The 15,730-nt window shown below is 37.1% G+C and overlaps 1 protein-coding gene across 17 annotated transcripts in view; it reads right to left on the bottom strand.

Moving 5' to 3' along the window:
- Positions 1-15,730, bottom strand: part of TNS3 (tensin 3) — a 201,379-nt gene that overhangs the window by 104,497 nt on the left and 81,152 nt on the right. For 11 of the 17 annotated variants that reach the window (XR_003916164.1, XR_003916163.1, XM_029963198.1 and 8 more), the window contains 6 exons: positions 14,431-14,483; positions 13,456-13,627; positions 7,377-7,427; positions 6,314-6,436; positions 4,809-4,873; positions 1,876-1,959 (listed from right to left, as the gene is read on the bottom strand). Coding sequence is in view for 15 of the 17 variants with exons in the window: in XM_029963195.1 (XP_029819055.1) it covers positions 1,876-1,959; positions 4,809-4,873; positions 6,314-6,436; positions 7,377-7,427; positions 13,456-13,627; positions 14,431-14,483 (548 nt within the window). In the remaining 2 variants the exon portion in view is untranslated. Of the gene's footprint in view, positions 1-1,875; positions 1,960-4,808; positions 4,874-6,313; positions 6,437-7,376; positions 7,428-13,455; positions 13,628-14,382; positions 14,484-15,730 lie in introns of all 17 variants that reach the window. The other 6 variants (XM_029963196.1, XM_029963197.1, XM_018081649.2 and 3 more) reach the window with 3 other exon arrangements.

The following is a 15,730-nucleotide window of genomic DNA, read 5'->3' as shown; positions in this document are numbered from 1 at the left end:
AGGACTGATGCACTTAATGGTCACAATTTATCTGGACAAAACTTACTGGTGAAAAGTTTTTGAAATACAATTAACGGATGTATTTTCATATTTTATCATGTGGAGATCCACCTAAGCTATATCCATTTATATGTCAGCTGGATTTTAACAAGGACATCACTAATTAATTACCCAGGAACGGTTTCAGAGAAAAAGCATATTAAAAAGGTGATTCGGGCCATTCACTGATCAGAACAGGAACAAAAAAAAGGGTTATAAAATTATCCAAAAAATATTAGAATTGGTTTTCCCTGAAATAGGATTAGTAGCCACTGGCAGGCCAGGCAAAGGTAGGAGAGGCAATATTCAGGAGGAGAATGGTTCTGACCAATGGTTTGGAGAACATCCTCTGTTCTCATGGGAAATAACTCTCCAAAATAAAGTGTCTGTAAGTGTATGTGTCTGGAAGATAGTAAGACCAGCTCAAGTTCAGTACTGCTGAGCAAAGATATAAATCACATCAGTCAAGAGGTGAACTGAGTATCTCTGAGACCCTCTCCCTTGCCCCCCCCAGAAGAATTAATTAAGCAAGTGTCCTTGAAGAGGGTAGGAAAAGATAAATGCAACTATTTACATCTATTTAATTGCTAGCTTTAGGACTCACATACAGATCACTTAAGTTAGTGGCTATTGAAGCTTCCTGTCAACATGGTTGAAAAACCTACCCTGATGCACAATTCACAGGCTGCTGTGAGGGTTCCTGGCTCTCACTGAAATATGCCTGCTGCATGAGGCTTCTTGATGGGAAGATTAACAACATCTATTCCCTTTTGCTGCTATGGTTCACACTTCTCTTTGTGGTAGGCAGCATTCTCAAATTCTAATTATTAAAATGCAATACACATATATGTAAACAAAACTAAAACCAAAAAAGGCCAGTAAACTTCTAGTTATGAAAAGTTTATTTCAAGTCTAATAGAATGTTGTGTTACTATTTTTCAAGTTAAAAATAGCTGTGCAAGCCACCAAATAGGTTCAAAAACTAACAGAAAAATTTTTCTTATTTAGAGATAACAAAACTAAATGCCTTACTCTAGTTGTTACTACTGATTTTTCTGCTTTAATTACTAGCAAAGGCTTATACTTTAAACAACTTCTAAAAAACCTACTGCATACATGTGGATTAATACAAAAATAAATGAACAGTAATTACCAAATCAAATCCAGTTGATATTTTATATTTCTAAAAGAAGATTCACCTATATCACAATTACTCTGATGGATATCAGTCTCTTCTGGTACTGAATCCTTCATTACCTCTCATCAAAACAAGGTAAACAGCAAACTCCAGATCTATTCGCTTTCCAAAATGCTTTATTACTTTGAGTCCTAACTCAACTTTATTTAGACAGACTGAAAAGGTAACACATCCAGATAGACATAATGAATAATGCCTGCTTTGACAAACATTTACTAGCATGGAGATGGGGCAAATGCGTAATCTGTAGATCCTCTAAACAAGTATTACTAAGATCCTTATTGCACACTAATCAGCACACATTCCATACACATCATTTATGTCACAATGAGTTTATTATTATCTTGGAAGAATCAAGAAACAGATTGTGACATCTCTTTATTAACAAACAATACAGTTAAGAACTCAGATAACAGTGTGGTACAAAAGGTCTTATCTGTCTTGGTCTACATGAAGGATCTGAAGGAGACATCTCATCAATCAAGGAATATTAACATAAGATAAAGTGCTAAGAGTTCAGGAAGCATCGGAGGATCTTGTGGAAATAGTCTTCACATAGCACAGGAGGGAGTAAGGGATGGGAGTAGAAGATAATGATGACATTTCTTATTGGTATGAATCAGAAGCAAATTGAATACCTTCTTTGGGATGGCTGCATTAAAGCTGAAACTTTATCATCAAAGAATTTCTTCATAGCAAATCTGTCTAGAGCCTGATCAGCGCTGTCAAAAGAGAGACACAGATATCATGTTATTTTGTCTTGGTGTTTTCTTGGAAATTCATCAGGTTACTGCTTGAAATATGCAAAAATATTTGAAAGACAAAAAGGAGGGAAGTAAGGAAAAAAAGAAGCACCTAACTAGCAACTTCAGCACTTTGGACATTGTGAACAACATTTTTTCCACTGACACCTTCTCATTCGACACGTTAAGGCAGTTTCCTTCCTTAGGCAAAGCACCTACACTCTTATTCAACTAACTGGATGGCATACATGCAACATGAATATATTAAAGTCATAATGTAACGAACTTGGGCAAAGCCAAGCAGCTCAAGCTCCCAAAGAAGGATACTTGCCATAATTTCCTCCCAGTGCCACTGGGGGCTTTTCTGTACAAAATAAAAATTTATTCTCTTTTTCAGAAAGAACTATAGTACCCAGTTAGCGGATCATTTAAGCAGTCAACAATTCATTCGGTCTTTGTTTGCTGTGCCCTGAGCCACCAAGGAAGAGACTATTTAAAATAAAAGTGTTTTATGCTTTTTCCAAAAATTATTTAGAAGTTGCCAATTGTCTTGACAGGCTGTAAAGTCAAACCTTCTCTTTATGAATGTTAAGGATTACATAGTGTCTACTTGACCTAAAAACTTTTTCTCACCCAATCCATCATATATCTTCATATATCTTCATCCACACTACCATTCAGAATTTAGGCAACCCATTCCTAACAGGCCAAAGACTGCGAATGCTTTGCGTGTTAAAACAGAGTTTACCAACAATTACAAAGAGCTCTGTTTGACTTCATTAAATTTGATGGCACATTATTCCTTCTTAAATGAGACAAATCAGATATTATAAGACATAACCAAAATAGATTCACATCATTAAAGGCTTTTTCATAGAATCATGGAATGGTTTGGTTTCAAAGGGACCATAAAGATCATGTAGTTCCAACCCTCCTGCCATGGGCAGGGATACCTTTCACTAGACCACATTCCTCAAAGCCCCATCCAGCCTGGTCTTGAACACTTCCAGGGATGGGGCATCCACAACTTCTCTGGACTGCCTGTTCCAGTGCCTCACCACCCTCACAGTAAAGAATTCCTTCTTTATATCTAAACTAAATCTACCCTCCTTCAGTCTACAGCCATTCCCCCTCGTCCTATCGCTGCATACTCTTGTCAAAAGTCCTACTTCACTCTTCTTGTAGGGTCCCTTTAGGCACCAGAAGGCAGCCAGAAGGTCTCCCTGGAGCCTCCTCTTCTTCAGGTTGAACAACACCAGCCCTAACCCTCTCAGCCTGTCTTCGTAGGAAAGGTGTTAAGCCTAAATTCACTATGCCTAGATTTTTTGGCATGTTGCCAGAAAATGAACAATAGCAGCAACAATACTTATGAGAGGGTACCAGAAAAGAAATGTTATTGCTCATTTCAGAAACCCACAACAAGAGACAATACCCGATCACTCCCTCCAACATGTTACCCTTGGAACTTGCCTTACCCAGCTGGTCCCTCCAGCCTGGAACCAGCATTACCCAACCATTCCCTCCAGATCAGAACTGGTGCCATCGCACCACTCCCTCCACCACACTTTGACCAGAAGGAACCCCTTCTCCCTCGAAGAGACTCCCTTACCCCTGTCCTCTCCTAGTTACTGCAAAAATTAACGCTGCCCTGGACAGAAGTAGGAGATATGTGCATGCTGATAAATTAGGAATTTTATTTGGCGTGAACATCAAAGTCTTCTGAGTACCATTTCTGACACGGAAGCTGGCACCCTCAACAGTTGCAACCATAGTAATTTTCTGCCAGGTACCACCTTTAAGGATGACACAATATTGCAACACTGAGATCACAGCACAGTACCGTACTACCCTTACTTGACTGATTTTGTCATTCACAATGCTTTTCAACAAAATATTATGAAATTGGGGCAATCACTGTTGCAATTACTACTTGAAAATATTCAAGTAGTTGTTCAAGTACCTTTTTCAGCACATACTGGTGTATACAATGCACCTAGCTTCTCGGTCTATAATGACCTCTTGACTGGGCTTACCCTAGTGAGCACAGATTGTTATCTGAAATTCTCATTTTCATGAAATCCATGAGTAATTTGCCATCAACCTCTAGTGATTTAAGACCCCATCAACTACAGCAGTGGATCAAATCTATTACTGACAGGCTGGTGTGAATTCAGAACCAAATTTGACTTAACCATGGCAGTTAGAGGGCATTTTTATTGTAATACATTTATGTACGTGTATATACATAAAAGAAACCAACAGAAAACAATGTGATTAAAAACCCAACAAACCCCTCCGAAATACATTTCATCCTTTTTGAGACCATCTATTAAATTTTATCCTTGTTGACAAATTATCAATTGCCATTTCATAATTTGAGCATTCCAAAAGAATCAACTAAAAAAATCAAAATAAAGTCTAGATTATTTCTTAAACTGCATTCTGCACTTTGATCAATGTCTAGGAATCTCCTATTCAAATACTGTGTCCAGATTCTAATATCTATTTTCCTTAAGTACTTTAAGAATAATTTCTCACTGATTCAAAAGAGGCCATCTTGAAACACCCTTTAGATGTTTCCTGCAAACCATTAAAAATCTCAGTTTTGAAGAGACCTTAGGGTGTCACCTAGTCCAACCTCCTACTGAAAACAGGACTACAAGAACAGTGTGTCATGAAAGCAGGCTGTGTTAAGACATGCTCCAAGACTCTTTGGGAAGAAAATCTGACAAACCTTAATTGACAAACTGACAGAGACTACTCAACTAAAAGGCATTTTTCCTTATGTATACTGTAAAAAACACACAACATGCATTATTCACACTTACCTTGCAGAAACATTGATGAAGTGCATATACGATGATATGACTACACCTATCCTTCCTTTTCCCCCCTGTATTAGGAAAAAGGGAATGATAACTTATTTATTACATGAATGGGCATTATTTTATTTAAGACCGATAGTAAATACAATTTTAAGACGAGATTCAGTCAGTCCTTTTACTCATGCATCCCCTTTGTTGATGGAAAGGTGGAAAAACTGGGCAGCAGCTTATTTGTCAATGCAAGTTGGTTCACAAATAACAAAAAAACCCACTAAATAGGATTTCTATGAGCATGTCTGTCAAGTCTTACTGATTTAAAGGAATGGGGGGGAGGGGACAGAAAAATTGTGTCAACTATTCTAATTTTTTATTATTTTTTCTCAGAAATCATTCACAACAAGTTTAGACAATGTTGCACTTTCCAGCATGAAATGCTATAAAATACCTATTTTGGAAAGAATACGAGTTTCTAACAGGTCCGGGCATTTTTACCTCCCCAACACTTGAGATTTACAACTAATTTTCTATGGATAATTTTAAAAATGCTTCAAAGTAATTTTAAATACATTTACATGACAAATTCAGTACAATCTACTAAGCAGTAATTCTCATGGATTTCAAAACGTTTTCAGTCTCTCAGCTGATACACATAGCTGGCTGTATCTATCTTTGCAGGTGGAAAACAAAATTACCAAAAGACATTAATCAACAACATGCATTATCAATTTGTATATAACTGTATATCTAGAAATACTTTGTTCCCTTTTCTTTTGTCCTGTGAATGCCCCTTACTCCTGGCAGTAGTCCTGCAAACTAGCAAGACTTCAAGCATTTCATACAATAATGGCATTCTGTCTTTAAAAAATTCAGGACTGGGGACTATAGAACCTGACTTGAAGAGAAGTTTTGGTCCTATTATCATCCTCATTTTGTTTAGAGTAACATCTGCTAGTGATACAGAGACAGGTTTGCCTCAAGTGTCACCAGCATAGCTACCAATTCAGTTCTGAATTCATTTTATCCACATTTAACTAAGGGGTTTTTTTATTTCTCTTCTTTTTGAGCATGGAAGGGGAAGTAACACAGCATACTGGTAGTTTTGCTATAATGCATTGCAGTGATATTGCCAGTTAAAACCTTGTCCCACAAGAAAATTCATGAACATCACAGAACATGAAGAGCTTCTAAGGAGTTTCCTATAAAGCTGGAAAAACCTCAAGCTTCTAAATACACCCACAGAAGTAACAGTGACCTTTGCAGGATGTGAGCTAACATCACTGCATGCTGTATCTGCAGCAGGGGCTAGGATCTTAGTCATCATAAAAAGCAATCTATAACAAGCATGCAAGGTTAGTAGATTTAAGCATACTTATATCAACTGAAGATCTGGCATACTGTTTCCAACACTGAAAATAGATCAAACTTATTATTTTTTAAAAAGAGTAAGAATAAAGGATAATGTTTTTGAAAATGAATACAAACTGTGTGTATATAAAAGGCTCACTTACTCTGCAGTGTATTACCACCACATGTTGAGGATCATTGTTCAGCCATGACTCCATAGCCTTGCAGATGGTGCACACCTTATTAAGAAGTGGAGCATGGAGATCAGGCCAACCCACATCCATAATCTGCAATTAAACAAGTAATATTTACAAGAGACACCTTGACCCTAGCATCACATATTATAATCTGGATTCAAATAACTGTGATGGTTCAAAGTCTCCACAGTTTTTCCAATCCCAGACAACCATGCCATTCAAATGCCATGACACTTACAGGTCTCTTAAGGGGAAGAAGGGAATTTGTTTTTAAGATTCTGGTATTTTATAAAATAAACAAAAAGCTCCCCCCCTAATCCCGCCAACCACTTAAAAGTGACATTTCTGAAGATCTCAAGTTTTTAAAGATTTTTCAATTAGATATTCAGGTATTTTATAACAGTAAAGAAGGTCAAAGTTAGAACAAAGATTGTTCTAATTTCATTGGTGTGATTTGAAATTTATTTCCTTAATGTGCAACAGACATGGCATCTTAATTTTTTTTCCTTTTTTCTATTCAGCTTTAGTCACTACATAATACTGTTTACTCAACCTATTATTATATGCATATTTAACACTAACAAAACCAGTAACCCAGTAACCATGAACAATTTAAATCCTTTATGATCAATAAAGCACTCAAAAGGTTAAAACTAAGAGTTCTTTTAGCTTCAGCTATCTGATTGTAGATTACACTATATAATCCCAGTATCCTGTGACTGCACAAAGAAAGTATACTTGAAGTAAAATTTATAGCATTCAATAGGAGTTTTTCAGAAGTCACAACAGGCTTCAGGTCCTGTGTATAAAGTCTAAGAAAACAACAGGAACAGGTATGTAAAATACAGACCTAACAGACACAAAACATAACTTGGGAAAAAACAAAAAGGGATGCATTTGGGGCTTTTTATCATCTTCCAAAACTTGTTCTCTTACTCTGTATATCAACACTTGCATAGGTTCAGGGCTCACCAGGCCATTTAAGTTTTATTTAACACTAGAAAGAGATGTAATGGAAGACAATCAATACCTTTGGGTTAAGCTTGGCAAGGTCATATCTCTTTTCAGAGAGGTTTAATACCTGTTAAAAAAAAAAAAAAAGAAAAAAAATCAACCATTAAGATCCATAATTTATGTCGTAAACAGCTGTATTTGAAACATGAAAACTACAAGAAACTACAGTGATATGGCTTCAGGTTTGTCCACTGTTCTACTAAACTAAATTAACATTTGAAGTCAGGTACCACTAGCAAATGTATTTTAGGTATTCAGTTGTTATATGTTGAAGATAAAGCTGAAACTAAGTGCACATTTTGAAAAAGGACAGTTAAAATTCCACTACATCTTATTTATTTTGTGTGGTTTTATTTGAGTAAGAGGTATAGTGAGAGACCTGGGCACCATGCAAAATAACTGCAGAGTGTAAGAATTAACAATGAAAAGTCTGTGAGGATGGTACAGCATTAAATATTCGAATTTGTGGGCAAGAAATTACTGCTCTGTCAAAAACTTTGCAGGGAAGATATGACATAGCTATTTAACTATAGCTTAGCCTATGAGATCTTCCAACTCTTCTGTTAACTCATTAGATAGCAAGTTATCATACACTTAGTGCTCAATAAGGAACAGTTAAAGAGATAGACTGTAAAATGAGCAAAAAAAAGCAGTGTATACAAGTATAACTGTCTCTTTTATTAGAAAGTACTTTAAATCAGTATCAATAACAAAAAGCTGAAATATCAGTACTGAAGAACTGAAACAATGCTACTGAGGCAGATTCACAGTGTAGCTATTTCACATCACAAGTTAAGTACAGATGACATAATCACTGAAAAAGTTTCATTACACTTCTGAAATGGAATAAACAGATCGTAAATTTGAGATAGAGTAAATATAAGTCCATTATATATTTTACTATTACCCAAGGACAATTTAAGAACCCTTTTCTAAAGTGTAATGCTTTTCTAAAATACCACCTGAGGCATTAACCTCAGCTGGTTCACCAAAAAAGCCAGAAGTCAAAGAGGTTAAAGGAACTACATCATTTTCCTTCTAGAAACTGGTGCCTGCTGCTCACCAATGTGGTACTTAAAAATGTGCAACTCCCTTATGGACACAGTATGACATCATGGCACCTCTAGGAAAAATTACATTTTTTAGGCAAGAAATTTATCCAGATGAAGAAACACCCAAATTAACAAGGCACTCAAGAAAACAGCTTCTATTTTAAGCTGCACAGGCTTCTGAAATTACATATGATATTGACCATAAAGGGTATACACCACTTCCATTGATCAAACTCCAAAAGAAAGAATAAAACTTCTTTATATTATGAGAAACATTGTCTTAATTCCAGTATACTGTTTGCATTTTAAACAGATTATTCCTGAAGAGCTAAATAACAATCAAAAATTTTTATGTTCATTCTCTGATATATCAGGAAGATATATCAACAACTATAAATAAGACTATACTTATCCTTCCATAAATATCAATAGTAATTTAACAGGAATGAAACGAAAAGTCTCTTCTACAAATGAGACATTTTTTTTCTAATTTTCTATTAGCTTTAATATTTGCCAAAAAATTAAGAGTTGCAGTTTTCAGTACAGATCTCAGTACAGAGTTCTTAAAATCAGTGATAAAGCTATGTTAAGAAATCAATTACCTAAAATTTTGCACAGGGAAAAAAAGGGCTATTTGATAATAACTTTTTTATTCATCTTTCTTGTTGCTTTATATTTAAGATCAATTTAAAATTCCTGTGTGTCAGAATACAGCCCTGTTCATGATGGGTATTTGTCATTGCTGGATCAGATGTCAAACTCAAAGATACCCAAGTCCTGTGAAGCTGAGATACTCCAGGAGTCCTATCAGCATAGAATAAAGACCAGAAGATACAAGAACCAACATTTCACATACAACAACAAAACAAGGCATTACAGAAGTCTTTGAAGGGAAGCATATACCATAAATAGATGTCACTGCATGTTGGGTTTGGCTGGGGTAGATTTAATTTTCTTCACAGTAGCTCACAGTGTTTTGGATTTATGTTGAAAATTGTGTTAATAACACAGGGATGTCTTCATTATTGTTGAGCAGCGCTTACACAGTGCCATGGGCTTTTCTGCCTCTCACACCACCCCATCAGTGAGTGGGCTGGGGGTGCACAAGAAGTTAGGAGAGGGCACAGCCAGGACAATTGACCCTAACTGACCAAAGGGATTTTCCATACTGTATGACATGCTCAGCATATAAGCCTGGGGAAGAAAGTGGAGACATTCAGAGTGATGATGTCTCCCCAAGTCACCACCACACATAATGGAGCCCTGCTTTCCTGGAGATGAGTGAATACCTGCCTGCTGCAGGGAGCAATGAATGAACTCCTCGTTTTGCTTTGCTTGTGTGCAGAGCCTTTGCTTCACCTATTAAGCTGTTTTTATCTCAACCCATGTGTTTTCTTCACTTTTACTCTTCCAGTTCTCTCCCCTGTCCCACTGGTGGGGAAGTGAGCAAGCAGCTGTGTGGGACCAAGTTACTGGCTGAGGTTAAGCCATGATACAGTGGAAGATTAACTGCATCCTTTTTGGTCCCTTTTTGGCATATCCTAGGTCTACTTACTTATATTTTGGTACAAGAAGGAGAAGCATTAGCATCAGTTTCTAAATTTTTATCTGTTGGAGAAGTCACATTTCTTCTAGGTACCAAAGTCTGCAGGGAAGATACTTTTTTAGAGTACCGAAGCAGAGAAAAATTTACTGCAAGCTATGGACAGGCTTTCATCTCTCCATAAAGGACTCTTATCTCAGACCATCAAAGTATAATTCTCTACTGTTTAGAGAAAATTAGATACTTAGGATTTTTTGTTCATATTCTTCATAACAAACAGACTCAAACAGGAAACAATGCACTCACACAATTCTTTGAGTGTATCATTCCCTTCTCTGTTCTCACTATCAACTGCAGCGAAGAGAGAGCAACTAGGTAAAAAATGACAAATGCTGATTTGTAGTATAGGTTCTGCTAGTTGAGACCCTGGTCCAATGAAAGAGCAGAACTGTTCCCATCAACTTCAGCAGAATTGCTGACTTGAATACTCTTTTGAGGAGATTTTGGGGGCTTTTTGTTTTGCCCGCGAACGAAGATTTAGGAAGGCTCTATCCACGTTTGTTACAAGCACGCTGGTGGCTCATGAGGCCAATACGAGACAGACATATCCGATTGCAAAAGGCACAGCAAAAAGACTCCTTAGGTGGTATATTCAGCAAAACATGATTTTTTCTACGTTGTCTTTTCTCCTCGAGAGTGATCCTGCATGCATTCTCAAAGGAAGCAGTAGCCTTATAGATGGTGTGTCTCCAGGCCTCTCGACTGGAGGCCAGAGTAGACCAGTTATGATGATCAATATGGCCGAGGCTGAGATGTTGTTTCAGGGAGTCCTTGTATCTTTTCTTCGGGGCTCCTCTCTTGTGGCAGCTGGTGGCAAGTTCACCATAGAGTAAGATCTTAGGGAGGCGGTGGTCCTTCATCCTTGAGATGTGCCCTGCTCAGCGCAGCTGTGTTCTCAGCAACATGGCCTCAATACTTGTGACTGCTGCTTGTTCTAGAACAGATGTATCGGTCACATAATCTGACCAGTGGATGTTTAGGATTGTACGGAGACAGCATTGATGGAAGCGTTCTAGGAGACGCAGGTGGTGGCGGTAGATGACCCATGATTTGGAACCACATAAGAGAGTAGACAGCACTAAGGTTCTGTAAACACTGATCTTTGTACTTTTCTTCAAGTGTTTATTTCGCCATACTCTTTTATGGAGTTTTCCAAAAGCACTATACGCCTCTGCTAACCTGTTGTCTATCTCCCCGTCAATTTTACTGTCTGAGGAGATGAGGTTACGTAGGTAATTAAACTGCTGGACTGATTTGAGCTCTGATTGGCCAATGGTGATATGGGGATGATGGAAGACCTCCTGAGGTGATGGCTGATAGAGAACTTCTGTCTTGTTTAAGCTGACTTCCAGCACAAAGAGCTCAGCAGCATCTGCAAAGCAGGATGTTAAACACTGCAGAGCTGCTTCTGTGTGGGCAACAAGGGCGGCGTCATCAGCATAAAGCAGCTCCCGGACAAGATGATTTAAGGTCTTAGTGTGGGCCTTCAGTCGCCTTAGGTTGAATAGGCTTCCATCAGTACGATATCAAATGTAGATACCGTCCTGATCATCGAGGTCTACCGTGGCCCTTTGGAGTATCATGCTGAAAAAGACTGTGAATAGAGTTGGTTCGAGAACGCAGCCTTGTTTCACACCATTAGTTATTAGAAAGGGCTCAGAAAGTGCATCACCATATCTGACTTGGCCGTGCTGATCCTCATGGAGTGAGATGATCATTTTCAGGAATTTAGGGGGACAACCTAAACGTTCCAAAATCTGCACAGACCTTTTCTGCTCACAGTATCAAAAGCCTTGGTGAGGTCAACAAAGGTTACATAGAGACCTTTGTTCTGTTCCCTACACTTCTCTTGCAGTTGTCTGAGGACAAATACCATGTCTGTGTGCTCCTGTTGGTTCTGAAACCGCACTGACTTTCAGGTAGAATTCCTTCTGCAATAGCGGGTATTAGTCTGTTCAAGAGTATTCTTGCCGGGATTTTGCCAGATTTTGCTGATATACATGTGCCTCTTGAGCAGGCTGAAGAGGTATTCAAAACATAAGAAACAAAAGAGTTTAAAAGCAAGCTCTGAACCTACAACCTGGCTGTGGTTTGTCAGGTTGTCTTGTGAATTCACAAAAACATACTCGAAGCAGATGGCATCAAGGTCTTTTTTGACCAAGACAGCTGATTTCCAAAATGTTCATTAGAAAATAAATTAATAAATAGAACAAAACCAAAACAAAATTCAAAAATTCCAGCTTTGCAAGAGAAACTGACTACATTCCCTCCCAGAGAGAGGACATACTAAACAAGAATTACCACATATCAGATTTTTGTAATACAAACAGGTATTAAGCAAGATTTAACTGGACTGAGACTTACAAGCTTACACTGCTGTCCCATGGAAAAGACCACCGAGAACAGCTGAATTTGTACCTGTAATGCTTTACATACAGAAGCTTTACATACACCTTCAAACTATTACTATTTTGTGCCTTATAAGCTACCAGTGTCTGATAGAAGGGAAGCGAAGGGCACCAAGGCAGCATGCTGAGGGCATCAGACCACAGCACAAGTATTATACATGCATCTTGAGGACAATCTGGTTCATAATGCACCTATGACATCTTGGTTTGTGAGTAAAAAGATAATGTATTTAAATCATTAGATGGAATCTCTCCAGAAACTAATTTCTACTGTGAGTAAAGTTCAACCTCCTGAAGTCATAGATTTTACTCTAATAGTTTATACACACTAACTAAAAAGACAGTAGAAGAAAAAAAGTAAATAAAATATTGGTCTTGTTTGAAATTCACCTTCATAGAACAAGCTGAGACAACACATGCCATGGTGCTAGCCAGAAAACAACAGAGGAGATTAATAGCTTGTGTTATCATTAAAAAAAAAATCTGCACACGAAGATCGTTATAGATTTGCTTACAACTTAATTTCCTATAGAAAACTAAACAGCAGTAAAAAAATGCATCTACAACTAGTTAATGAGAAAGATCTGGACAGAACACACCAACAGCAATCCTACTTTTACATGTTGTTTCACAGTATACGGTAGAGACAGACAGTGAACACATGATGGTGAGAGACTATCAGATGCCCACTTAAGGAACCAGAGATGTTAGGAAAAAAGAACACACTCCACATTGCAGGGTGTGTATTTTTTAAAAGCCTTCTTTGGACAATGAAAATGGTCAGTGCAATCATTCTACAGTGTTTGACTATGTGTTATTACAAAGAGACTGTAGTGCCCCAGCAAGAGTGCTTTCAATATCTGTTCTTGCCTAGCAGCTTAAAACACTACTGAAGATCTTGCACCTGCTTGCAAGGCTGTAAAGATGGACCAAAGAATAATTTCTAGTTTATAATGGTATATGTGGACCTACCAGTAGCCTTCCTGTGTAGACAAAAGAAGATGTATCACAAAACACTCATCTTACACATACCAAGTAATTATTGCCATGTTTGGATTTGAGCATTCGGGTTACATCTTGTAGATTGTGGAGGTAAGTTTCCTCAGAACAGCTAGCAGGGAAAGATACAGCAATAATCCGCTCTGTGATGTAAGTGAGGTCAAGTTCATAGCCTTCTTCCATAATGTGATCAAAGTCTGCACTTCTGTGAAGAAATTAGATATGGCAGCTCACAGCAAAGCAGTCAAGAACAAACATAGCATATTAATGAAAAGAAACTGCAACTTGAACTCCTACAGACAAGCATCAGATGTTTCGAAGAATTTCATTGCAATTACAACTCATTAAATGCCTACAGAGCTCAAATTATTCAGTTCAGAACACAAACTGAGTTAGTCAAAAATCAGAGTTCTTCACATCAGAACCATAGTGAAAAAATCTCTGCAATCAGTAATGTGGAAAAGCACTAAAATGAATACAAGCACTTTTGGCAAATACTAGCACAACAAATTTGGGAGTTAAATGGGAAACTTCTAGGTACTTATGTCTGCACACATCTCTCTGTAGAATTCTGCAAATGCTTTACAAGTTGGTAGATTCACCAGTGATCTGTAAAACATTGCAGATCTTGAAATCTGCTCTGAGTAACACTGACATGAATCTAAAACCAGTCCCCAGACTGCAAGACATGAATATAATCCAATTAATTTCACGGGTTAGTGTACGGATACTGTTTACTTTAACTTTTCTTTCTTTTCCAGGTTAAGGGCACAATCTCACCTTGTCCATCTTAATAGAATAATCGAAAGATTCTAGTCATTAAATTACAAGTAAGCTCAGCAAATATGCCCAGTTGTTTTCTCAGACAGAGATTGTAAAATAGTACTTGCATAGCAGGTCATGTCTTGCAGAAGACTGAACTCAGAAATCACAACCACAAAAAATAAAATCTAAACCCACTAAGGCAAGATGTGACACTGCTACATAAAATACGAAAGAAATACTTGCTGTGATTCTTTGTCACAACTGGAAGTAGAATTCTTCGAAGCACTGCTGCAATTCTGCAACAAAGAAAACAGAACAGTCAATCCAGAAGCTTACTTACTGTCACTGATGTCAATGTTTCTGGTTTTTTTCTTTATTTTTTATGTGGAAAATTATAACAAGAGGATACAAGAGGATCATTGCCCTGTGTTTTGAAGGCAAACACTGTGGTTATGACCAAGTTATGCCTAACTCTCTATCACCTCTTCTAACCCACTACTGCCAGAGAAGTCTTTCGTGCTGTCTTTTGTGCTCTTCTTGGTAACTGCATTAAGATTAGAGAAAACATAGTCGTCTTTGAGAAGATGAAATTTGAATTTTTTTATAAACCTGCAAAAGCAAGTTCCTCTCAACTGATTTCCTTATGACAATATTGAAATATATACTCAATATATTCCTGAGAATTTATTGTGTAGTAGTTTATTCTTGTAATTCCATTTGTTCAATAATAGCAACTATTCATGAAAAAGTATAAAAATATTCTCCCTCGTGAACCTCAGTAAAAGGAAAAACAAAGACAGCTACTACTATACTAACAATAAATAAAAATAAATCAAAATAATTCACTCTACATTTATCTATGTCTATATATATATTTTAGCTTTGCACATATATTATTATATATATATATTAATTTATATATAGTATATATTTTATTTTAGCCTTTAGATAAGTATAATATGTTTTAATACAGAAAAGAAGGAGTTCAATTTAATATCATGCATCAGCAACTCCATAGGTGAAAGAGTATTCACTCCTCTCCCTCCCCTGAATATACAGAAACATGCACACAAAAGCTTATTTAGATTAAAGGTAAGAGCTGGAAGGCTGATAAACCCTATTTATTTTGGCACACACATGGCAAGTATTCCCAAACCAAATAAACTGTGTTTGAATGGAAGAGGCCTTAGAACCTTACATAAAGTGATGCTGTATATCAAAATCTGGGAATAGCTAAGACATACAATCATGAAAGTGACATGTTTTCTTTCAGAATTTCTGAAAGAGAACTGTTCTGGCAAATTTTAAATCACCGCTGGTGTCATAAGGTGCACCTCACATAAGTCCCAGTTTCACTACTTCCTGTCTTTACTTAGACAACAGAAAATGAGGGAACTTCATGGTATTTCTAGCCTCTTTTTACACAATCCTTTCTTAGAGTTTTAAAGGTTGTAGGTAATACACCATGGGTGCCAAAACGAGTAAATAACTATACTTGAAATACAAGACATAAATTCAAGGTTTTGGCATATTTTGTTTTGGT

This window comes from Manacus vitellinus, unplaced genomic scaffold (assembly GCF_001715985.3).
Source record: "Manacus vitellinus isolate BGI_N305 unplaced genomic scaffold, ASM171598v3 scaffold_55_pilon, whole genome shotgun sequence".
Taxonomy (NCBI): Eukaryota; Metazoa; Chordata; class Aves; order Passeriformes; family Pipridae; genus Manacus; species Manacus vitellinus.
This window is presented reverse-complemented; position numbering and strand designations above follow the sequence as displayed.